General features: G+C 43.8%; 2 protein-coding genes across 4 annotated transcripts; both read left to right on the top strand.

Moving 5' to 3' along the window:
- Positions 1-18189: 18189 nt before the first annotated feature.
- Positions 18190-19429, top strand: LOC121574500 (phosphatidylinositol 3-kinase regulatory subunit gamma-like). The gene is made up of 2 exons (XM_041887109.1): positions 18190-18642; positions 19414-19429. The coding sequence occupies exons 1-2, from the start codon at positions 18290-18292 to the stop codon at positions 19427-19429; spliced, it is 369 nt and encodes a 122-aa protein (XP_041743043.1). The 5' UTR covers positions 18190-18289.
- A 3200-nt stretch (positions 19430-22629) lies between these two features.
- Positions 22630-25656, top strand: LOC121574283 (transmembrane protein 267). 3 transcript variants are annotated; one of them, XM_041886903.2, is made up of 3 exons: positions 22630-22989; positions 24354-24738; positions 24988-25656. In XM_041886903.2, the coding sequence occupies exons 1-3, from the start codon at positions 22985-22987 to the stop codon at positions 25321-25323; spliced, it is 726 nt and encodes a 241-aa protein (XP_041742837.1). In that variant the 5' UTR covers positions 22630-22984; the 3' UTR covers positions 25324-25656. The 3 variants fall into 3 exon arrangements, with proteins under 3 accessions (XP_041742837.1, XP_041742839.1, XP_041742838.1); XM_041886905.2 differs by having other exon boundaries at positions 22635-22989; positions 24303-24738; XM_041886904.2 differs by having other exon boundaries at positions 22639-22989; positions 24318-24738.
- Positions 25657-25903: the final 247 nt, after the last annotated feature.

Raw genomic sequence — 25903 nt, 5'->3', positions numbered from 1 at the left:
AGAACTGAATGTTATTTCTCAACCATAAGCCGCCTCCAACATCGTTTTAGAAAATCTGGCAGTACATCCAACCGGCCTCACAACCACAGACCACATGTAACCACGCCAGCCCAGGACCTCCACATCCGGCTACTTTACCTGCCGGAATATCTGAGACCAGCCACCCGGACAGCTGATGAAACTGTGGGTTTTGCACAACCAAATAATTTCTGCACAAACTGTCAGAAACCGTCTCATGGAAGCTCATCTGAGTGCTCGTCATCCTCACCAGGGTCTTGACCTGACTGCAGTTCGGCGTCGTAACCGACTTCAGTGGGCAAATGCTCAGCTTCGATGGCCACTGGCACGCTGGAGAAGTGTGCTCTTTTCACGGATGAATCCCGGTTTCAACTGTACGGGGCAGATGGCAGACAGTGTGTATGGCGTGGTGTGGGTGAGCGGTTTGCTGATGTCAATGTTGTGAAGAGAGTGCCCCATGGTGGCGGTGGGGTTCTGGTATGGGAAGGCATAAGCTACGGACAATGAACACAATTGCATTTTATCGATGGCAATTTGATGCACAGAGACTCCCTGGCTCTCTCTCTGACCGGGCCTGGTCAGCAGCCAGACTCCCTGGCTCTCTCTCCTAAAGGCATTTTGCATGATGTTCGCTGAGATCACATTAATTGAAAAGGCTGTGCATTTCAGATCAAGCATAAATTACCTTTTAAGAGCCCATTATAGTGCACTACATTACAATACCCAGGATGGGACTGACTGACCACTACAGTACCTATCTATTTAAACACTTCAACACTGGGACTCACCACTACAGTAGATATCTATTTAAACACTTCAACACTGGGACTCACCACTACAGTAGATATCTATTTAAACACTTCAACACTGGGACTGACCACTACAGTACCTATCTATTTAAACACTTCAACACTGGGACTCACCACTACAGTACCTATCTATTTAAACACTTCAACACTGGGACTGACCACTACAGTACCTATCAATTTAAACACTTCAACACTGGGACTGACCACTACAGTACCTATCTATTTAAACACTTCAACACTGGGACTGACCACTACAGTACCTATCTATTTAAACACTTCAACACTGGGACTGACCACTACAGTACCTATCAATTTAAACACTTCAACACTGGGACTGACCACTACAGTACCTATCTATTTAAACACTTCAACACTGGGACTGACCACTACAGTACCTATCAATTTAAACACTTCAACACTGGGACTGACCACTACAGTACCTATCTATTTAAACACTTCAACACTGGGACTGACCACTACAGTACCTATCAATTTAAACACTTCAACACTGGGACTGACCACTACAGTACCTATCTATTTAAACACTTCAACACTGGGACTGACCACTACAGTACCTATCTATTTAAACACTTCAACACTGGGACTGACCACTACAGTACCTATCTATTTAAACACTTCAACACTGGGACTGACCACTACAGTACCTATCTATTTAAACACTTCAACACTGGGACTGACCACTACAGTACCTATCTATGTCTGTGTGTGGTGGGGGGGGGGCAGCTCCTCTTCCTGGGGTTTATTATGGATCCCCATTAGTTCCTGCCAAGGCAGCAGCTACTCTTCCTGGTGTTTATTATGGATCCCCATTAGTTCCTGCCAAGGCAGCAGCTACTCGTCCTGGGGTCCAGGAAAATTAAGGCAGTTACATACAATTATCAGATTTCACAACACATTTAGTGTGTGCCCTCAGGCCACTACGCAACTACCACATATAGACAACACAAAATCCATGTGTACAGTGAGGGAAAAAAGTATTTGATCCCCTGCTGAATTTGTATGTTTGCCCACTGACAAAGACATGATCAGTCTATAATTTTAATGGTAGGTTTATTTGAACAGTGAGAGACAGAATAACAACAAAACAATCCAGAAAAACGCATGTCAAACATTTTATAAATTGATTTGCATTTTAATGAGGGAAATAAGTATTTGACCCCTCTGCAAAACATGACTTAGTACTTGGTGGCAAAATCCTTGTTGGCAATCACAGAGGTCAGATGTTTCTTGTAGTTGGCCACCAGGTTTGCACACATCTCAGGAGGGATTTTGCCCACTCCTCTTTGCAGATCTTCTCCAAGTCATTAAGGTTTCAAGGCTGACGTTTGGCAACTCAAACCTTCAGCTCCCTCCACAGATTTTCTATGGGATTAAGGTCTGGAGACTGGCTAGGCCACTGCAGGACCTTAATGTGCCTCTTCTTGAGCCACTCCTTTGTTGCCTTGGCCGTGTGTTTTGGGTCATTACTTGTCTCTGTACCTGCTGCGTTAGTCAGAGGGTCACCTCTTTCCTGTCTGGTATTATCAGGCCTTGTCTCTGTCCCTGGTATTATCAGGCCTTGTCTCTGTCCCTGGTATTATCAGGCCTTGTCTCTGTCCCTGGTATTATCAGGCCTTGTCTCTGTCCCTGGTATTATCAGGCCTTGTCTCTGTCCCTGCTGCGTTGGTCAGAGGGTCACCTCTTTCCTGTCTGGTATTATCAGGCCTTGTCTCTGTCCCTGGTATTATCAGGCCTTGTCTCTGTCCCTGGTATTATCAGGCCTTGTCTCTGTCCCTGGTATTATCAGGCCTTGTCTCTGTCCCTGGTATTATCAGGCCTTGTCTCTGTCCCTGGTATTATCAGGCCTTGTCTCTGTCCCTGCTGCGTTGGTCAGAGGGTCACCTCTTTCCTGTCTGGTATTATCAGGCCTTGTCTCTGTCCCTGGTATTATCAGGCCTTGTCTCTGTCCCTGGTATTATCAGGCCTTGTCTCTGTCCCTGGTATTATCAGGCCTTGTCTCTGTCCCTGGTATTATCAGGCCTTGTCTCTGTCCCTGCTGCGTTGGTCAGAGGGTCACCTCTTTCCTGTCTGGTATTATCAGGCCTTGTCTCTGTCCCTGGTATTATCAGGCCTTGTCTCTGTCCCTGGTATTATCAGGCCTTGTCTCTGTCCCTGGTATTATCAGGCCTTGTCTCTGTCCCTGGTATTATCAGGCCTTGTCTCTGTCCCTGGTATTATCAGGCCTTGTCTCTGTCCCTGCTGCGTTGGTCAGAGGGTCACCTCTTTCCTGTCTGGTATTATCAGGCCTTGTCTCTGTCCCTGGTATTATCAGGCCTTGTCTCTGTCCCTGGTATTATCAGGCCTTGTCTCTGTCCCTGGTATTATCAGGCCTTGTCTCTGTCCCTGGTATTATCAGGCCTTGTCTCTGTCCCTGCTGCGTTGGTCAGAGGGTCACCTCTTTCCTGTCTGGTATTATCAGGCCTTGTCTAAAGTAGTGCACTATATAGGGAATAGGGTGTCATGGCCCCTGGTCTAAAGTAGTGCACTATATAGGGAATAGGGTGTCATGGCCCCTGGTCTAAAGTAGTGCACTATATAGGGAATAGGGTGTCATGGCCCCTGGTCTAAAGTAGTGCACTATATAGGGAATAGGGTGTCATGGCCCCTGGTCTAAAGTAGTGCACTATAAAGGGAATAGGGTGTCATTGCCCCTGGTCTAAAGTAGTGCACTATAAAGGGAATAGGGTGTCATTGCCCCTGGTCTAAAGTAGTGCACTATAAAGGGAATAGGGTGTAATTTGGGATACAACCATCGTGTAGTCAGCCAACATGCCACATTACTAGAGAGTCAGTCATTGGGATATCACAGCTGTATGAGCACCAACTGGTACAAATGATTTAGGCCCTGTGTAGCTCAGTTGGTAGAGCATGGCACTTGCAACGCCAGGGTTGTGGGTTCGATTCCCACGGGGGGGCCAGTATGAAAATGTATGCACTCACTAACTGTAAGTCGCTCTGGATAAGAGCGTCTGCTAAATGACTAAAATGTAATTGAGGTCAATACATTTGTGCCAAGCCAAGTCATTATGAATCACTGATGCTGACTTGCTGATGTTGCAACATATTTATGGTGACGTTTGTAGTTTCTAAATTACACACCCCAAACCACTACAATAAGTCAAACATCTCACACAGACACTCATACACTTTATGGATGTAGACACACACTATAATAATGTGACTCTAACACACACCTGTCCATGCAGCCTCTAAGTGTGTGTGTGTCCAGCTGTTGCCTTCCGGCCTGCTGTGATTTATTTTAAGCAAGGAGGGTATGTCATTTCAGAAAGCAGTTGTTTGTTCCTCATTCACACAGCCTTCTGGGGTGTTGTGCTGTCATGAGCGTGTGAAGGTATAAAAGGGGAGATTAAATTCACTCTCAAATTCACACCAAAAAAACACAATATTACGTTGTGCAACGTACAATGTGTGCAGTTCACTACCAGCCTTCAGAGTTGAACACAGACCACGAGGAGGACAATATCTAATAATATCTAATTAGCCTACTGTCACTGAGTCCCGGTGGCCCAGCTGCCACTGTATGTCTGTTGTCAGACTATAAACGTGTCTGTTGTCAGACTATAAACATGTCTGTTGTCAGACTATAAACGTGTCTGTTGTCAGACTATAAACATGTCTGTTGTCAGACTATAAACGTGTCTGTTGTCAGACTATAAACATGTCTGTTGTCAGACTATAAACGTGTCTGTTGTCAGACTATAAACGTGTCTGTTGTCAGACTATAAACGTGTCTGTTGTCAGACTATAAACGTGTCTGTTGTCAGACTATAAACGTGTCTGTTGTCAGACTATAAACGTGTCTGTTGTCAGACTATAAACGTGTCTGTTGTCAGACTATAAACGTCTAGATCCAGTCAGAACATTGGCTCCCATTCTCCTTTTCAAAGATGAATTCAGCACCATTCCCATTCCCAACTCCATCCCCAGCCATCCCCAGCCATCCCCAGCCATCCCCAGCCCCAGCCATCCCCAGCTATCCCCAGCCCCAGCCATTCCCAGCCCCAGCCATCCCCAGCCATCCCCAGCCATCCCCAGCCATCCCCAGCCATCCCCAGCCCCAGCCATTCCCAGCCCCAGCCATCCCCAGCCCCAGCCATCCCCAGCCCCAGCCATCCCCAGCCATCCCCATCCCCAGCCAGCCCCAGCCATCCCCATCCCCAGCCATCCCCAGCCATCCCCAGCCATCCCCATCCCCAGCCACCCCCAGACATCCCCAGCCATCCCCAGCCACCCCCAGACATCCCCAGACATCCCCAGCCATCCCCAGCCATCCCCAGCCATCCCCATCCCCAGCCATCCCCGGCCATCCCCAGCCATCCCCATCCCCAGACATCCCCAGCCATCCCCAGCCACCCCCAGACATCCCCAGCCATCCCCAGTCACCCCCAGCCATCCCCAGCACCAGCACCAGCCAACCCCAGCACCAGCCATCCCCAGCCATCCCCAGCCACCCCCAGCCATCCCCAGCTGTCTGTCTCCACCTCCCTCCCAATAACACTGTCGGTCTCTACCTCCCTCCCTCCATATATATTTTTAAAGGTTGGAATCATTTTATGAGAAAACTAAAGGGTGTGCAACATGCCTCTCTATATAAGGAATAATGGACAATTGAAATAAGGTTTCTAAGTCACGTGGTTGAAGAGCTATTAAAATGTTATATTGTGATCATGCACTTCATTGACGGTCCCTAACTAGTTATATTGCTGGTGCACCAGGCTGCCATGTGATTATAATTATAATAATAATAATTATAATATAATATGCCATTTAGCAGACGCTTTTATCCAAAGCGACTTACAGTCATGCGTGCATACATTATTTATTTTTTTGTGTATGGGTGGTCCCGGGGATCAAACCCACTACCTTGGCGTTACAAGCGCCGTGCTCTACCAGCTGAGCTACAGAGAAACTCGCATCAGAATCGGGGGGAAAAAGACCTGTGCAATGTTGTACACCTTTTTTCCTTCAAAAGGAATCTGAGGTATGTTGCTCGAGAGTATTATTATTATTATGATGATGTAGTATTATCTACAGTAGTTCCAAATGTCTGGCGAATATCGAATCTCAAACCAACTTTACCACGGTAACAATCAGCTCTAACTCCTCCCAGCTGAGAGAGTTGGACCCGAGTGACAACGACCTGCAGGATTCATCAGTGAAGCTGCTCTCTGCTGGCACCAGGGAGTCAGCACTGTAAACACTGAGGGCAGTTACATGTTATATTTAAGCATGATCTTGTTCACATGTAATTTTTTATTTTTTATTGAAATATGTTGTTTTACAGGGTCAGCCATAGTAGTATGATAGGTGTTGTTTTACAGGGTCAGCCATTGTAATGTGTTGTTTTACAGGGTCAACCAGTATAATGTGTTGTTTTACAGGGTCAGCCATAGTAGTATGCGAATTAGGCTTAAGTGCCTTGCTCAAGGACACATCGGCTTGGGTATTCGAACCAACGCTCTAACCACTAAGCTACCTTTCACCCTGATGTATCTACTAGATATTGAGACCAGGCATTACCTATGGCCCTGCCTTTTGGTCCAGAAATGGAGGCGCTGTGCTTTTACCAGTATTTCAGCATTATCCTGCTAGTGTCGCTGCAGGTATAGAATCCTAGGAAACGTTCTGTAACTGACACAAGCTATCTCCAATCGATCAATATCTGGTTGATCATGTGTTTGGCAGGGGTTATCGCCTGAGCCAGTGGAAGGTGTAGCTCTGCAAATATTTCTCGCACAGAACCTATTATTTGGCAGGGAGTACTATTTGTAGATCAGTGATTCTACACCTCACTTTGCTCAAGCGGATCCTCTCCAGTGGACTTGGATGTTGTAGCTAAAATGGGTCATTTAGGGGTAGTTAAAGGGGAGGGTCAATTAGGGGCAGTTAAAGTGGAGGGTCATATAGGGGCAGTTAAAGGGGAGGGTCAATTAGGGGCAGTTAAAGGGGAGGGGCAATTAGGGGCAGTTAAAGGGGAGGGTCAATTAGGGGCAGTTAAAGGGGAGGGGCAATTAGGGGCAGTTAAAGGGGAGGGTCAATTAGGGGCAGTTAAAGGGGAGGGTCAATTAGGGGCAGTTAAAGGGGAGGGGCAATTAGGGGCAGTTAAAGGGGAGGGGCAATTAGGGGCAGTTAAAGGGGAGGGTCAATATGGTTTATAAACAGTGTGTCAATACATCACTGGGACTTAACATTAGGCTACTTAACATTAGGCTGCTTAACATTAGGCTACTTAACATTAGGCTACTTAACATTAGGCTACTTAACATTAGGCTACTTAACATTAGGCTACTTAACATTAGGCTACTTAACATTAGGCTACTTAACATTAAGCTACTTAACTACAAACAAAAATGTGCAATAGACTGAAATCAAGAAATAGAAAATCATCTCCATAGCAAAGGACCAATCCAGAAAGGACCAATATGTTCTTCATATTTAGTTTGTCTTGCAAAGGAGAGCTAGGTGTTATTCTGGCTGATTTATTAACAGGCAGTTAACTATTATTAACAGGCAGTTAACTATTATTAACAGGCAGTTAACTATTATTAACAGGCAGTTAACTATTATTAACAGGCAGTTAACTATTATTAACAGGCAGTTAACTATTATTAACAGGCAGTTAACTATTATTAACAGGCAGTTAACTATTATTAACAGGCAGTTAACTATTATTAACAGGCAGTTAACTATTATTAACAGGCAGTTAACTATTATTAACAGGCAGTTAACTATTCAACGGTGTCAGAAAGTACAGCAGAGACCAGACAGTGTAAATGTGTGGATACATTTAATCAGGTCATATAAACTCATATTACAACCTGGATCAGTCCGAAAAGAAAGTTTGTTTCAATCAACCAGTTCATCAATATATCAAGGCAACAAAATAAAAAATAAAAATAATAATAATAATAAGTTTCCCGTTATCTTCTTTCGCTGGCCTGGTTTCATCAAACATTATTATGCAGAACTGGACTAAGACAGGAAACATTCCAAAAAAATATGGATTGAAAGATTGACACAACAGTTGTGGCTTTTTCAACCACCAAGCAGGTTACATGTTGTGTTGCTTTGCCTGTGGGATAATGAAGACAAAATGAATTGAATAATTTTTCATTAATTTCTTTTCACCTATTTATTAAAATGCACGTGACAAAGTGATTCTCAGAGACAATGCTTGTGCACAACATGTCAACAGGTAGGCTATAAAAGGTGCAGACTAGGCACGCTACCCAACTTATTCAGAAATAAGTCGAATTTGACCAAGCAGGGACAAATGAAATGAATAATTGATTATTAAAAATAATTTGTTTCCTAAAACACAATGAATCAGTAGTCAAATATTTATGTTGATAATGTCCTTGATATTGACAACAGTGCTGAGTGTTGGCTGACATTTCATTTGAAGTCAGTCCACATGGTTGGGAATTTATTTTGGACTAAATGGATAATTACTTGATGATTTTGGTATTTTGGTATGCACACGTGACAATTAATTAACACATGAGGTGTGAGAAGGTGCTGTATCGGTGTCTTGAGGTGGGATAACTAAATATACCTAAATAACTAATTGACTGCATTAGATGAAAGAGAGCAGACTGACGTGATCAGAATGATTTAAATGTATTTGATTTCCATTCGACTCATTCAACATGTTGAGCTACAATCGCCCAGGAGACTCCGGAGTGAAGCTGCTCTCATTTGAACTCTAAACAGGGAACAATATGAGTGGTTGTGTGAAGCTGGAAAATGACTAATAAAAACAAATATTCACAGTGTACTCATACCTTTCTTAAAGGCGTTGCATGGTCAATCGGACGCCTGCATTGGCCGTGCAGCATTTACAGTGATGTGGCCTCTGCAGAAGTCAGGGCATTCATAGTGCTGAGCTGCTGTGAAGGAAGTTATAAAGGAAGTGAGTTTGTGTTTATATACAGGACCTCCCGCCCCCACCTACCGTCAACCAATCATGTCAATGCAGAGCTATACAGAGCCCTCCTCATTGTTACAACATTTGGGAGGCGCACGGCGATACGTTAAGGAGCTCCGTTTGGTCTCTGGAGGCTCCGCGATTGTGTCACACCCTCCACATGGAGCCTCCGACCACATTTTCGGATCAAGCAGAAATAGACTTTTACAGTGTTGAGCCTGAAGGACTATGCAGGTTTGAGATGAAATGTAAGTATTGTCAAATCATCACATCCCATCTAAAACAGGGCATATATTACTGAGTTTACATCAACATGAAAATGTATTCATCCTAATCAGACAGGTTTTTTACATGGACGATACACTGGAGATAATATAAGACAAATATTGGAAACAATAGAACACTATGAACAATCTGGGAAACCAGGCCTGCTATTCATAGCTGACTGTAAAGGCTTTTGATAAAGTACGACTGGAATTGATATAGAAATGCAATGGGTTAAAGTTATGTATAGTAACCCCAGGTGTAAAATAGTAAATATTGGCTACTTCTCAGAAAGTATTAAACTGTCAAGAGGAGTGAAACAAGGTTGTCCACTATCGGCATATCTATTTATTATGACCATTGAAATGTTAGCTATTAAAATCAGATCCAACAATAATATCAAGGGGTTAGAAATCCAGGGCTTAAAAACTAATTATGAGTGTACTATATTACATATTGGATCACAAAAAAATACAACTTTTACATTACTGTGTAGTTTACCAATAAAATGGTCTGACAGTAAAGTGGACATACTCTGTATTCATATCCCGAAAAAAAACAAATTATCTCAATACAATACATTTTAATAGAAAGTTAGTGTAGTGTCGAGTCAATGTTGCTAATTATTGCTGTTAAACAAAGGAGTCCGCTTATACTGAACTTTGATCATAAGTTTTATTCATATCACAAGATTTCAGCATAAGTGTACAGATGTATATAGCATCCGGAGAGCAGTGGTTCCCAAATTGCAATGTCTGCTCTGCTCTTCTTCGTTTTTACCCAGTATATATAATCTTCCCAAGATATGGGTGGCTCCCTCTACTGTCCAATCCCCTGTCTACAACACACAGACTTCTCTGTCCTATGTGGCGTCACACTAAAACAATTCCCTCTGACACTAAATAAACATCCTCTCAGGTTCCACTTAAAACCATTAACAAAGTCATAATCTTAATACACTACATTAGCAAAAATAGATAAGATCTTGCTAGCATGAAAAGGGAAATACCTGTCTATTTGTGGAAAAATCACCCTGATTAACACTTTAGTATTATCCCAGTTTACCTATTTGCTTATGGCCCTTCCTGCACCTAACAACTTGTTTTTAAAATTATATGAGTAAAAATTCTCAATTTTATTTGTAATGACAAGCCAGACAAAATTAAACAGCCCTATTTATATAATGACTATGAATTCGGAGCGCATAAGTGATTAAATATTTAAGCCTTAGACCTCTCACTAAAGGCTTCAGTCATACAAAAGTTATACATACATCAGAACTGGTTCTCAAGCAGCTTAGTAAGAATGTGTCACCCCGTGTTCTAGAATGGCCTTTTCCCCTTTATTCAGATTACAACCTCTCATTTTCAGTTGTTTGAAAATTAAATAATCTCCAAAATATCGCTATTTTTAAAAGAAGTCATAGAAAGTTGGTTGCAATTTCAGTATAATCCACCAGAAAAGACAGAACAAATAATACAACAAATATTGTGGTTAAACTAAAATATACTAATTGATAGAAAAACGTTATTTTTGGAAAAAATGTTTAAAAACAGTTTATTCTTTGTAAATTATATCATAAATAGGACTGGTGGAGTTGTCACACATGCAGCTAACAAAAATATATGGAAATGTCTGCTCTACCCAAAATTTCAACCAACTAATTACCGCAAAAATGAAAGAGGCAAGTGGATATGGCCTCTTCCATTTTCTTCAAGTGCAGTCGCAAAAACCATAAAGCGCTATGATGAAACTGGCTCTCATGAGGACCACCACAGGAAAGGAAGACCCAGAGTTACCTCTGCTGCAGAGGATAAGTTCATTAGAGTTAACTGCACCTCAGATTGGAGTCCAAATAAATGCTTCATAGAGTTCAAGTAACAGACACATCTTAACATCAACTGTTCAGAGGAGACTGTGTGAATCAGGCCTTCATGGTCAAATTGCTGCAAAGAAACCACTACTAAAGGACACCAATAAGAAGAAGAGACTTGCTTGGGCCAAGAAACACGAGCAATGGACATTAGACTGGTGGAAATCTGTCCTTTGGTCTGATGAGTCCATATTTGAGATTTTTGGTTCCAACCGCCGCGTCTTTGTGAGACGCAGAGTAGGTGAACTGATGATCTCTGCATTTGTGGTTCCAACCGTGAAGCAAGGAGGAGGAGGTGTGATGGTGTGGGGGTGCTTTGCTTGTTACACTCTCAGTGATTTATTTAGAATTCAAGGCACACTTAACCAGCATTGCTACCACAGCATTGTGCAGCGATATGCCATCCCATCTGGTTTGCGCTTAGTGGGACTATCATTTGTTTTTCAACAGGACAATGACCCAAAACACACCTCCAGGCTGTGTAAGGGGTATTTGACCAAGAAGGAGAGTGATGGAGTGCTGCATCAGATGACCTGGCCTTCATAATCACCCGACCTCAACCCAATTGAGATGTTTTGGGATGAGTTGGACCACAGAGTGAAGGAAAAGCAGCCAACAAGTGCTCAGCATATGTGGGAACTCCTTCAAGACTGTTGGAAAAGCATTCCAGGTGAAGCTGAATGGAGAACGCTAAGAGTGTGCAAAGCTGTCATCAAGGCAAAGGGTGGCTCCTTTGAAGGATCTCAAATATAAAATATATTTTGGTTTGTTTAACACTTTTTTTGGTTACTACATGATTCCATGTGTGTTATTTCATAGTTTTGATCTCTTCACTAATATTCTACAATTTCAAGAACTTTGAAAGTTTTCTTCAAGTGCAATCGCAAAAACCATCAAATAGTGAAAACAGGTGTCTGACAATATGTTTTTTTTTTTGTGTGAGATGTAATAGTAAAGACTGTTTTCTATCCTTCTAGAAACATCCTTACAAGAAACATAATTGAAAGAGGATTTGGGCAGTTTAACACTGTTAACATGCAAGGTGATGAAGATCAGGATGATGTCATCAGTCACAGTGATGGTGATGGATTCCTGGTTAGGTTAGGTTTGGTTATTCCTGGTTAGGGACACCACTGTTCAGTCAGTCTGAACTTAGCTCTGCCCCCTCACTAAGTCCTAGCTTTTAATTAACTGTTTTATCCTTACTCTTGTGTTCTTGGCACTTTAAATCTGTTTTATTATAATTATTAAGTAAATGTGTTCTTCTTCTAATCTACAATATAAAACCTACCATCCCTTTATCTATCAAATAAGCGTTCAAATCTGCTCACAATGTAAAACAAAATAATACATTATTAGCTACAATCATACTTTTCTACTCGTTTTATTGTCTTCATTCAGACATTAATACATATATTTTTTATATAGTATTAATATTGTTATTTAGGCTGCAGTAGTTAAGGGATACTTGTGATTGGGATGAGTCCACTTGCTTGTAGTTTCTGGATCTTGGCAGTATAGTTTTCAAATTCAAAGTTTGTGTCTCTACCCCCAGTTTATTCATTTCAGTTTCTAATTTAGTTTTTTCTAGGAGCAGCACTTCTTTTTGGAGCATTAAGACCTCCCCATTTGTGGTCTGGGAGCCTTGCCTGCTTGTCTTTCTCCTGAAAGTGAAGAAAATTTCAACAAATTGCAGCTAAGTTAGACATATAGGGCCTCCTAGGGACTTCAATTGATATCCTATAGTTTATTCTACGTATCTGGCGATCCAAAAGCAGTAGTCAAAGAGTTGATCGGTACTACTTTGGTGGAGGAGGAAACCCTTCCGGCGAGTGAGGTTGATGAAAAGGGTGCTCTGGGTAGTGGGGTGAGTCTCATAGATGTGCAACTGAGGCAAAGTTGAAGCAACAGAAATTAGAGCTTGTGCACAAGGAAAGAGAACGTGAGGAGAGATTGGAGCAACATCAATTAGTTGGAGCACAGGGAAAGACAAGATGAGCGTGCAGCCAGACTAGAACAAGAAGAAGAACGAGAACGTGCAGTCAGACTAGAACAAGAAGAACGTGCAGCCAGACTAGAACAAGAAGAACGTGCAGCCAGACTAGAACAAGAAGAACGTGCGCATGCCATTCAATTAAAAGAGATGGATCTGGAAGCACTCCGAATCCATTCAGGCCGTCCTGCACCCTTAACAGAGTTTGATCTTGGTCACAACAGCCGACTTGTACCGCCTTTCAACGAAAAGGAGGTGGATGTATATTTTACTCTGTTTGAGCGGATTGCCACGTCCCTAAAATGGCCTCGCGATATTTGGTCACTGCTCCCTCAAAGTGTTCTTATGGCTCAGAAAGTGTAGGCCGCTGTATCTCTTGACCAGACTTCAGATTAAGACACTGTTAAAGCTGTTATCCATCAGGCTTACATGTTGGTCCCAGAGGCATACAGACAACAGTTCCATAAATACCGAAAGACAGAATCACAAAGCCATGATGAGTTCGCAAGGGAACAAGCATGTCTTTTTGATTGGTGGTGTGGTTCTCAAGAGGTCAAGGACCTTGATGATTTAAAGACACTCATACTTTTCGAACAGTTCAAGAATTGCCTTCACGAAAGGGTTGCTACCTACATTTATGAGCACAAGGATCTCACTATTGACAAAGCTGAAGTTCTTGCAGATGCGTTCGTGTTGACACATGAAAGTGCCTTCACAAACAAAGCACCCAGCCGTTTCTTCTTGTGCCCATTAAGTCTCTGGTTGGGACTGGCGTATCTCCTAAACAAGATTTTGGATCAGATGTGTATGAACCCTTTGGTTCGTGCCTCCGCAGAGTGGTGATGCTGTTAAGCAGCCGGTGAAGATACTGCGAGACGCTGGGGATGCCCAGTCCTTCATGTTGGAGGGTGTTTTGCCTTTCTGACATTTCAGCAACTGGTTACAGTGTGTTAGTTCAAGGCGTGTAGATGGGTTGCATGGAAGTTCCTTTGTACACTGCTCAAAAAAATAAAGGGAACACTAAAATAACACATCCTAGATCTGAATGAATGAAATAATCTTATTAAATACTTTTTTCTTTACATAGTTGAATGTGCTGACAACAAAATCACACAAAAATTATCAATGGAAATCAAATTTATCAACCCATGGAGGTCTGGATTTGGAGTCACCCTCAAAATTAAAGTGGAAAACCACACTACAGGCTGATCCAACTTGGATGTAATGTCCTTAAAACAAGTCAAAATGAGACTCAGTAGTGTGTGTGGCCTCCACATGCCTGTATGACCTCCCTACAACGCCTGGGCATGCTCCTGATGATGTGGCGGATGGTCTCCTGAGGGATCTCCTCCCAGACCTGGACTAAAGCATCCGCCAACTCCTGGACTGTCTGTGGTGCAACGTGGCGTTGGTGGATGGAGCGAGACATGATGTCCCAGATGTGCTCAATTGGATTCAGGTCTGGGGAACGGGCGGGCCAGTCCATAGCATCAATGCCTTCCTCTTGCAGGAACTGCTGACACACTCCAGCCACATGAGGTCTAGCATTGTCTTGCATTAGGAGGAACCCAGGGCCAACCGCACCAGCATATGGTCTCACAAGGGGTCTGAGGATCTCATCTTGGTACCTAATGGCAGTCAGGCTACCTCTGGCGAGCACATGGAGGGCTGTGCGGCCCCCAAAGAAATGCCACCCCACACCATGACTGACCCACCGCCAAACCGGTCATGCTGGAGGATGTTGCAGGCAGCAGAACGTTCTCCACGGCGTCTCCAGACTCTGTCACGTCTGTCACATGTGCTCAGTGTGAACCTGCTTTCATCTGTGAAGAGCACAGGGCGCCAGTGGCGAATTTGCCAATCTTGGTGTTCTCTGGCAAATGCCAAACGTCCTGCACGGTGTTGGGCTGTAAGCACAACCCCCACCTGTGGACGTCGGGCCCTCATACCACCCTCATGGAGTCTGTTTCTGACCGTTTGAGCAGACACATGCACATTTGTGGCCTGCTGGAGGTCATTTTGCAGGGCTCTGGCAGTGCTCCTCCTCCTTGCACAAAGTTGGAGGTAGCAGTCCTGCTGCTGGGTTGTTGCCCTCCTACGGCCTCCTCCACGTCTCCTGATGTACTGGCCTGTCTCCTGGTAGCGCCTCCATGCTCTGGACACTACGCTGACAGACACAGCAAACCTTCTTGCCACAGCTCGCATTGATGTGCCATCCTGGATGAGCTGCACTACTTGAGCCACTTGTGTGGGTTGTAGACTCCGTCTCATGCTACCACTAGAGTGAAAGCACCGCCAGCATTCAAAAGTGACCAAAACATCAGCCAGGAAGCATAGGAATTGAGAAGTGGTCTGTGGTCACCACCTGCAAAACCAGTCCTTTATTGGGGGTGTTTTGCTAATTGCCTATAATTTCCACCTGTTGTCTATTCCATTTGCACAACAGCATGTGAAATGTATTGTCAATCAGTGTTGCTTCATATGTGGACAGTTTGATTTCACAGAAGTGTGATTGACTTGGAGTTACATTGTGTTGTTTAAGTGTTCCCTTTATTTTTTTGAGCAGTGTATAATGTGGAACAGAAGTCTGGTCTTATTTCTGGTTCCGTTGTCATTGGAGTGAGGCCTAACCTACCGGTGAAGGGGGTTTAATTCATTTTGGGAAACGATTTGGCTGGAGGGAAGGTCATGCCAAATCCTGTCATTTGTAAGGAACCCGGAGTAGGAGAACCTGATGGGTTATCAGTAAAGTACTCTAGAGTGTTCCCAGCATGTGCCATTACACGTGCTATGTCTAAGAAAGTTGCTGGGAACAAGTCTAGTGTTGAGGAGGATGTCAGCAATCCCACCATGGTCGGTCTGTCTGAGACGTTTATGGATGATCCTGATTTCGCTGAGCCTCCTGAGTTGAAAACCCCAACGGTGAGCGAGGGTTCCTACAGCTGAGATGATGGAAGCAGCTGATTGTGGAACACAGTAATGATGTTTCCCTCTCCTGTCTTTTTGCTGAGCTACGTCCAGAGGAGGAGTTTGATGAAGTTTGTGTGGGTTACTTTGACAGATGGTGTTCTAATGAAGAAATTGTGTTCTCACACCACTTCTGGGCAAGATGATTGGCCAGTGTATCTCAAATTGTCATTCCAGTTACGCTTCGACAAGAGATACTGAGGTTGGCTCACGATGGTAATATGGCAGGCCATCTTGGGCTGAACAAGATGTATGACCGGTTGGCACCCGATGGTAGTATGGCAGGCCATCTTGGGGTCAACAAGACGTATGACCGGTTGGATCCCGATGGTAGTATGGCAGGCCATCTTGGGGTCAACAAGACGTATGACCGGTTGGCTCCCGATGGTAGTGTGGCAGGCCATCTTGGGGTCAACAAGACGTATGACCATATCTTGTGTAACTTCTTCTGGCCTGGTCTGAAACAGGATGTTGTGTCTTACTGTAAATCCTGTCGCGTTTGCCAGCGGACCAAAACCAAACCAAGCTGTACCGGTTGCACCTTTGCAGCCTATTCCTGTTTTTGACAAACATTTCAGCAGGGTTCTGGTGGACTGTGTTGGTCCTTTGCCTAAAGCAAAGAGTGGTAACCAGTTTATCTTAACCATTATGTGTGCTGCCATTCTTTTCCCTGAGGCCATTCCACTGAGGAAGATCACAGCTCCCAGTATTGTTAAGGCCCTAGTGAAATTATTTTTCAACATTTGGACTTCCGCAGGTAGTGCAGTCGGACCAAGGTTAGAATTTCATGTCAAAGGTCTTCCAGCAAGTGCTACAACAGTCGGATGTAACCCACTGCCCCTCTAGTGCCTACCACCCAGAGTCCCAAGGTGCTCTGGAGAGATTTCATCAGATTTTGAAGTCTGTTGAGAGCATACTGTTTTGAGTTTGAGAAAGACTGGGATGAAGGGGTGGTTGTTCAGGAATCTCTTGGTTTTAGTCCGAATTAACTTGTGTTTGGACATCATGTCAGAGGTCCTTTGAGGTTGCTGAGAGAGAGGTTGTTGCAGGGTGACACCTTAAAAACAAAAACAAATCTGTTGGAGCAGGTTAGTGCTTTTCAATACAGATTGCATTGCACCTGTGAGTTTGCCAGTGAGAATCTGGAGAGGGCGCAAACGAAAATTAAAGTTTGGTACGATTGGAAGGCCTGGAACCGCACTTTCGATGTGGGTGACCAAGTCCTGGGTTTTGTTGCCCATTCTGGGTTCATGGTTGCAAGCTCGCTTTTCAGGCCCTTACCCCAAAACTGGTCATCTGGATTACATCATCGCCACTCCGGTGTGCAGGAGAAAATCCCAGCTGTGTCACGTCAACATGTTGAACCATACTTCACCCACTACAATCGGGCGGCGAAACCAGTAGTGATGTTCTGCCTCTGGCCACTGCTGTCACCGTTGACTATAGTCTTCCTCAAGGGTACGAGGAAAGCCTAATACACACTGTGCCGGTTGGACGGTTGAGTAACTCAGAGATTCTAGAAAACCTTGATAGCTTTTTGGCACACTTGTCTCTGGAGGAAAAAGGCGACATTGATGCATTGCTTTATGAATATCAGGGTTTATTCTCAGATGTGCCAACCCAGACAAATGAACTAGAGCATGACATTTGATGTTGGTGACTCTGACCCAATCACACAAATTCCACTGAGGAAAATCATGGGAGGAAAGTTACTACGGATATTGCAGGAGTTTCCTCTTGTAATCAGACATGTCCATGGTAAGGACAACTTGGTTGCTGATTGTCTCAATGGTGGGCAGTCAATACGTTTTGTGTTTTCCGTTTAGCCAGTGCTGCCCTGGCACACAATTTATTTGGACTGCACGTTTTTCTGTATTGGAGATGAGTTTGGTTTTGTTTGGGCTCGTTTGGTTTGGTTTTGTTTGGGCTCGTTTGGTTTGGTTTTGTTTGGGCTCGTTTGGTTTGGTTTTGTTTGGGCTCGTTTGGTTTGGTTTTGTTTGGGATGAGAGTTATAGAAACATACTTTATTTTACCCGTTTCTCAAACATCAGTTTTAGGCAAAATAAAATAACAAAAATATTGTAGAAAAAAATGTGTTTTGTTTATTTAATGGTTGACAGCCAGTTTATATTGCAGAATGTGACGTATTTAAGTTGATTATGTTATGAAATGAAAGTTTCATTTTTCTCAGACACCTGGACCGAGTGGGCCAGAGCTCGGCCCACAATGGCCTGGACCCACACACCCTCATACTCCTCTTCAGCCCTCTGCTGCTCACCGCTGGGTCAGAAGAAGATCGTCAGGTTTCTGCCCAGGTGCAGGAGAGACTGCCTCCCAAGCCTTCCAAAACCAAAGCCATGGCATCCTCTGTGATCAATGGAGACGGCAGCAAGATGGCTGATGCAGAGTGGTACTGGGGAGACATTTCCAGAGAGGAGGTGAATGAGAAGATGAGAGACACTCCGGATGGGACTTTCTTGGTCCGAGACGCCTCAAGCAAGGTGCAAGGAGAATACACATTGACTCTCAGGAAAGGCGGCAAGTACGGCTTCTCTGAGCCGCTGACCTTTTCCTCTGTGGCGGAGCTCATCCTGCATTATCACCAGGAGTCGCTGGCCCAGTACAACCCCAAGCTGGACTCACGGCTACTGTATCCCGTCTCCAAATATCAGCAGGACCAGGTGGTGAAAGAAGACTGCACATTGATCTGGTACTGGTACTCCCTGCATATAGCTGCACATTGATCTGGTACTGGTACTCCCTGTATATAGCTCCACATTGATCTGGTACTGGTACTCCCTGTATATAGCTCCACATTGATCTGGTACTGGTACTCCCTGTATATAGCTCCACATTGATCTGGTACTGGTACTCCCTTTATATAGCTCCACATTGATCTGGTACTGGTACTCCCTGTATATAGCTCCACATTGATCTGGTACTGGTACTCCCTTTATATAGCTCCACATTGATCTGGTACTGGTACTCCCTGTATATAGCTCCACATTGATCTGGTACTGGTACTCCCTGTATATAGCTCCACATTGATCTGGTACTGGTACTTCCTGTATATAGCTCCACATTGATCTGGTACTGGTACTCCCTGTATATAGCTCCACATTGATATGGTACTGGTACTCCCTGTATATAGCTCCACATTGATCTGGTACTGGAACTTCCTGTATATAGCTCCTCATTGATCTGGTACTGGTACTCCCTGTATATAGCTCCACATTGATCTGGTACTCCCTGTATATAGCTCCTCATTGATCTGGTACTGGTACTCCCTGTATATAGCTCCACATTGATCTGGTACTGGTACTCCTTGTATATAGCTACACATTGATATGGTACCGGTACTTCCTGTATATAGCTCCACGTTGATCTGATAATGTTACTTCCGGTATATAGCTCCACATTGATCTGGTACTTCCTGTATATAGCTCCGCATTGACCTGGTACTGGTTCTTCCTGTTTATAGCTCCACGTTGATCTGATAATGTTACTTCCGGTATATAGCTCCACATTGATCTGGTACTTCCTGTATATAGCTCTGCATTAATCTGGTACTTCCTGTATATAGCTCCTAATTGATCTGGTACTTCCTGTATATAGATCCACATTGATCTGGTACTCCCTGTATATAGCTCCACATTGATCTGGTACTGGTACTTCCTGTATATAGCTCCACATTGATCTGGTACTGGTAATCCTGTATATAGCTCCACATTGATCTGGTACCGGTACTTTCTGTATATAGCTCCACATTGATCTGGTACTGGTACTCCCTGTATATAGCTCCACATTGATCTGGTACTGGTACTCCCTGTATATAGCTCCACATTGATCTGGTACTGGTACTCCCTGTATATAGCTCCACATTGATCTGGTACTTCCTGTATAAAGCTCCACATTGATCTGGTACTGGTACTCCCTGTATATAGCTCCACATTGATCTGGTACTGGTACTCCCTGTATTTAGCTCCACATTGATCTGGTACTGGTACTTCCTGTATATAGCTCCACGTTGATCTGGTACTTGTACTTCCTGTATGTAGCTCCACATTGACCTGGTACTGGTTCTTCCTGTTTATAGCTCCACATTGATCTGGTACTTCCTGTATATAGCTCCACATTGATCTGGTACTGGTACTTCCTGGTACTGGTACTTCCTGTATATAGCTCCACATTGTTCTGGTACTTCCTGTATACAGCTCCACATTGATCTGGTACTTCCTGTATATAGCTCCACCTTGATCTGTTACTTCCTGTCTATAGCTCCATTCTTGTGTATTTTATTTTATTCCTCCTGTGTTCATTTTTTATTTTTTTACTCTGCATTCACAAATAAAATACACCAGTAGTCCTATATGTTGATAGATAACTGACCATACACCAGTAGTCCTATATGTTGATAGATAACTGACCATACACCAGTAGTCCTATATGTTGATAGATAACTGACCCTGGTCCTTGTGTACACACATCATTCAACTCATTAAGGGATGATGATTAGTTGACAAATTGAATCAGGTGTGTTTGTCCAGGGTTACAAAATAAAGTGCACTGTTGGGGCTACTCGAGGAAAAACTTTGGGAAACACTGCACTAATAGACCTATATTTTAATAGATAACTGACTATTCACCATTACACCTATATGTTAATCCACAAAGCTTTGTAAAATGTGTATCTGGTAGGGAAACGTTTAAATTCTTAGTTTTAGCATCTTACATTTTAACTATCATAGCACTATGTAGCGGTCAAGTTTCAAAGTTTATTTGCCACGTGCACAGGATACAACAGCTGTAAAACAGTACAGTGAAATTCTTACCTTGAGAGCTCGTTCCCAAATAATGCAGTGATAATAATAATAAAATAATAATAATAATAATAATAATAATAATAATAATAATAGAAAATATAATAAAATAAAAAACACACAAGAAGTACGATTATATACAGGTCAGTGTCAGTGTCAGTACCTTGTTCAATGTGCAGGGGTACTGGAGTGGTTGGATATACAGGTCAGTGTCAGTACCTTATTCAATGTGCAGGGATACTGGAGTGGTTGGATATACAGGTCAGTGTCAGTACCTTATTCAATGTGCAGGGGTACTGGAGTGGTTGGATATACAGGTCAGTGTCAGTACCTTATTCAATGTGCAGGGGTACTGGAGTGGTTGAATATACAGGTCAGTGTCAGTACCTTATTCAATGTGCAGGGGTACTGGAGTGGTTGTATATACAGGTCAGTGTCAGTACCTTATTCAATGTTCAGGGGTACTGGAGTGGTTGTACAATGCCAGGCCCAGCCAATCAGAATGAGTTTTTCCCCACAAAAGGGCTTTATTACTGACAGAAATACTCCTCCGCACCCCACTCCCCCCTCTGACGATCCCGCAGGTGAAGAAGACGGATGTGGAGGTTCTGGTCTTGCGTGGTTACATGTGGTCTGCGGTTGTGAGGCCGGTTGGACGTACAGCCAAAATCTATTTTTTTTCTTTTTTTACCTTTATTTAACTAGGCAAGTCAGTTAAGAACAAATTCTTATTTACAATGACGGCCTACACCGGCCAAACCCGGACGACGCTGGGCCAATTGTGCGCTGCCCTATGGGACTCCCAATCATGGCCGGTTGTGATACAGCCTGGAATCGAACCAGGGGGTCTGTAGTGACGCCTCAAGCACTGAGATGCAGTTGGAGGCGGTTTATGGTAGAGACATTAACATAAAATTCTCTGGCAATTGCACGCTCCTTCAAAACCTGACACATCTGTGGCATTGTGTTGTGTGACAAAACGGCACCTTTTAGAGTGGCCTTTTATTGTCCTCAGCACAAGGTGCACCTGTGTAATGATCATGCTGTTTAATCAGCTTCTTGATATGTCACACCTGTCAGGTGATGGATTATCTTGACAAAGGATAAAATCCTCGCTAATAGGGATGCAACCAAATTTGTGCACAAAATTTGAGAGAAATAACCTTTTTGTGCATTCAGTATGGAACATTTTTGGGATCTTTTAATTCAGCTTGTGAAACATGGGACCAGCACTTTACATTTTGCATATATAATTTTGTTCAGTGTATATATACGTACTCCGGACTCTTACAATGCTCATTCTAATATTTATTTCTTAATTCCATTCTTTTACTTTTATATTTGTGTGTATTGTTGTGTATCGTTAGATACCACTGCACTGTTGGAGCTAGGAACACAAGCATTTCACTACACCCACAATAACATCTGTTAAATATGTGTATGTGACAAATAAAATGTGATTTAATTTGATTAGAAATGTCCCTTTAAGAATATGTTTATAGTATGCCAAACAAATAATAAACTAATTATCATGGTTAGACCAGTCTCGTCCATGATTGGACATGCATTCTTCCGTAATAAATTACTGACAGCTCTTTCCACCAATAATGTCTTCGGGTACACGCCCACTGAGGGGGCAGAACTGGGATGGATTTTTTCTACTGTACACAGACAGACAGGCAGACAGACAGACAGGCAGACAGACAGACAGACAGACAGACAGACATACAGACAGACAGACAGACAGACAGACAGACCAAAGACAATACAGTATAAAGATAGGCTAAAACGGTTTCTCCAATAGAAATCCCGGATGAGCTAAACGCATGCGTAGAACCACATAATCGGGTCTAACGGTCGTCTCGTGCCGAACTGCGCATGTGCAGTCCGTCAAATAAACGGTAGTCCGTACATATAAAGATGCTTTCGACAAAAAATGAAAACGTGACAGTTTGTCACTTTCACGAGGTTTGGTTAATAACATGTTCAACTACTTAATAGATTGTCTCGAATCTAGGTTGTGCTTTTTAGATTTCAAGAAAATTAACAACTACTGGAGAAGTTTTCAATTCTCTCAGTTGTTTCTCAAAGCCCAAACCCCGGCCTGGTCTGTTTGGTCTGTTCGTCAAGCGTTCCCGGAAGTCTCGCCGTGTTGCGCCTCTGGGTTACGGGTTTAGAAACGGTGTGGACAGACGGTAGCTAGCCTACAGTAGATGGACGAATTTAGCTACAATGGGGTGAGTGACAAATGTAGCTATCATTTTCATTAACGGCGTCATTTAATTTCGATAACTTTTGGCCTCATCACATTGTTAGATCTTGGAAATCAAACACACCTGTCGTCTATAACGTTAGCCAACCGTTTCGCAGATAGGATGGCTGTTATTAGCTAGCATTACCTAGCTAATACATTAGCTAGCTAGCTAAATGAATCATCTTGAAATACAAAAGTATATTCAGTCTAAAATGAACACATTATGTTGTCATGTGATGTTGCACAGTCTAAGCTGATCCAATAGTTAGCTAGCTATCCAGCTAGTTAACGTCGTGATATCAACTTTTTGACATTGAACATAATGAAGTATTGTAACTAACGTTGGCTAGCTAGCTAGGTAGTTATTTCTTAGTGACATGTTTTAGTCTTCTGCCCGCCTAAACAGACAATCCAACTATTTTCACGGCTAGTTAGCTAGCTAACTACACCGGATGCATGAGTTGAATTCTGCCTAAGGTTGCATTTTGTCAATCAAACAGATATGTGTTCTCTACAAAACATTAAAAAAAAACAAGAATAAATGTCATCCGTATTCTTCAATGGAACGTCTTGGTACCATAAGGAGCCAAATATGAGCCTTTCCCTGACAGTTCTCTCATCATTCTGGTTCTGCATCATTCAGGCCCGTCTGCATCTCTTTGGAAAGATCTGGCCTTTATTGCTGTCAGTGACTTTGCTTTTGGATGGTAGATTGATTGAAGAAATGACTTATGCACATTGTACTGCCTATTCTGGCATGTAGTCAGGCTAATTCAGGGTAATATTCACAAGGCACCAAATGGAGCAAAAGACTAACAGAAAGGGACTGCACTTAACCAATAAGAAACACAAATGTTAGTTTTTCTGTTTCTAAACGTTTCACTACAGTGTGCACTAATGAATAGAACCCAGGTTATTATGAGTATGGCCTGGTCTACATATCTCCTCAGCTCCAGTAGGATAGAGCTCTATTTAGAGATCATGATCCACAGTGACTTCTTAAAGGAACAGTTGCCTTGGTTATCAAAAGGACAGTAAAGGTAAAAAGACAGTGGCTTTATGCTAAAGTCTACATTGGTGTAGGTTCGATTCTAGCTCTGGTCCAGGACATTTACTTGTGGGTTTCTGATGCTGAGCATTCTTCAAGGCCTTCTTCAAGGCCCTGGACCAGAGCTACTTCCATCATGCCTTATCTATGATGTTACCCTGGACCAGAGCTACTTCCATCATGTCTAATGTATGATGTTACCCTGGACCAGAGCTACTTCCATCATGTCTAATGTATGATGTTTACAGTATTCTGTCTTCTAGTGTGCCAGCTAGGTGTTGCTGACCTCCTCTCTCCAGCAGCGCCATGCGAGGGTATCACTCCAAGCTGGACTCCTCTGCTGGTGGTACGGGCGGCTCCATGCCCCTGAGCCTGGCTGTGGAAACAGAGAAAGCCCAGGCCCTGCTCCAGACCTTCTCCTCTGCCTCCCTGCTGGCCAGCACTGCCCTGGGGGCCTTCTGTGTGCTGGCTGATCATGTCCTGCAGCTGACCCTTCTCCAACAGCACCCGTGGCTGCGGGCAGCGCTGGACAACACCGTCCATGGTCTGATAGGCCTCTGGTCCTGGGCGATTGTCATTGGCCTCAGGAAGAAGAGTGACTTCTATGAAGTGATCCTAGCAGGGATACTGGCCTCTGTTATCGACCTGGATCACTTCTATATGGCGGGCTCTCTGTCACTCAAAGTAAGGAACATTTATGGAACATTCTCCCTTTTGTTTTCAGTGTCATTTATAGATTAGTGTACAGTTTCCCAGACAGCAGATTAGTCCTAGCCCTGGACAGAAAAGATGAAGATATCCACTGAGAGAACTTCAGTCCAGGACAAGGCCTTATCTGTGTCTGGGAAACTGGCCCACAGTGTTTATGAAGGAATATAGAAACAATAACCTCCTATCTCTTCTGATATGTGATCTGACTGTTTCCTCCTGCAGGCAGCCACCAGCCTGCCCCACCGCCCCCCCCTCCACTGCTCCTCTGTAGTCCCTGTCCTCTGCCTCTCTCTGAGGCTGGTGCTGTGGCTGGGCAGGCTAAAGGACTCATGGTGCTCTCTACCCTGGCTGCTCTTTATCTCCCTGGCCTCACATCACATCAGAGACGGGGTCCGCCGTGGCCTGTGGGTGTGTCCGTTCGGCAACACGGCCCCCATCTCCTATTGGCTGTATGTGAGCATCACAGCCACCCTGCCACACCTGTGCTCTGTACTCATGTACCTGACAGGAACTAGAGACATGATGTCCACCAAGCACGGCATCGCCATCGACATCTGATGGACGGGAAGGGCATCGCCATCTGATGGACGGGAAGGGCATCGCCATCTGATGGACGGGAAGGGCATCGCCATCTGATGGACGGGAGGGGCATCGCCATCTGATGGACGGGAGGGGCATCGCCATCTGATGGACGGGAGGGGCATCGCCATCTGATGGACGGGAAGGGCATCGCCATCTGATGGACGGGAAGGGCATCGCCATCTGATGGACGGGAGGGGCATCGCCATCTGATGGACGGGAAGGGCCAACAATATGACTGTGTCCCAAATGGCACCCTATTCCCTATATAGTGCACTACTTTAGACCAGAGAATGGCACCCTATTCCCTATATAGTGCACTACTTTAGACCAGAGAATGGCACCCTATTCCCTATATAGTGCACTACTTTAGACCAGAGAATGGCACCCTATTCCCTATATAGTGCACTACTTTTGACCAGTATATTCTGTTTTATTGTAAGATGATGTCAATCAGCACCACTTCACCAGGTGAAATTCCTGGTACTTGGCGAATAAAGGTGATTCTGATTCCGGACCGGCTCTGGTCAAAACTAGTGCACTACATTTACATTTTAGT

This window comes from Coregonus clupeaformis, chromosome 9, assembly GCF_020615455.1.
Source record: "Coregonus clupeaformis isolate EN_2021a chromosome 9, ASM2061545v1, whole genome shotgun sequence".
NCBI lineage: Eukaryota > Metazoa > Chordata > Actinopteri > Salmoniformes > Salmonidae > Coregonus > Coregonus clupeaformis.
Note: the sequence above shows the minus strand (reverse complement) of the source record. Positions and strands in the feature narration are given on the sequence as shown.

Bases quoted from the DNA above. Each gene is read 5' to 3' on its own strand.
- LOC121574283 (XM_041886903.2), top strand. The intron at 24,739-24,987 runs GTAAGGAACATT...TTCCTCCTGCAG, and splicing joins CGGGCTCTCTGTCACTCAAA to GCAGCCACCAGCCTGCCCCA.
- LOC121574500 (XM_041887109.1), top strand. From the start codon at position 18,290: ATGGCATCCTCTGTGATCAATGGAGACGGCAGCAAGATGGCTGATGCA.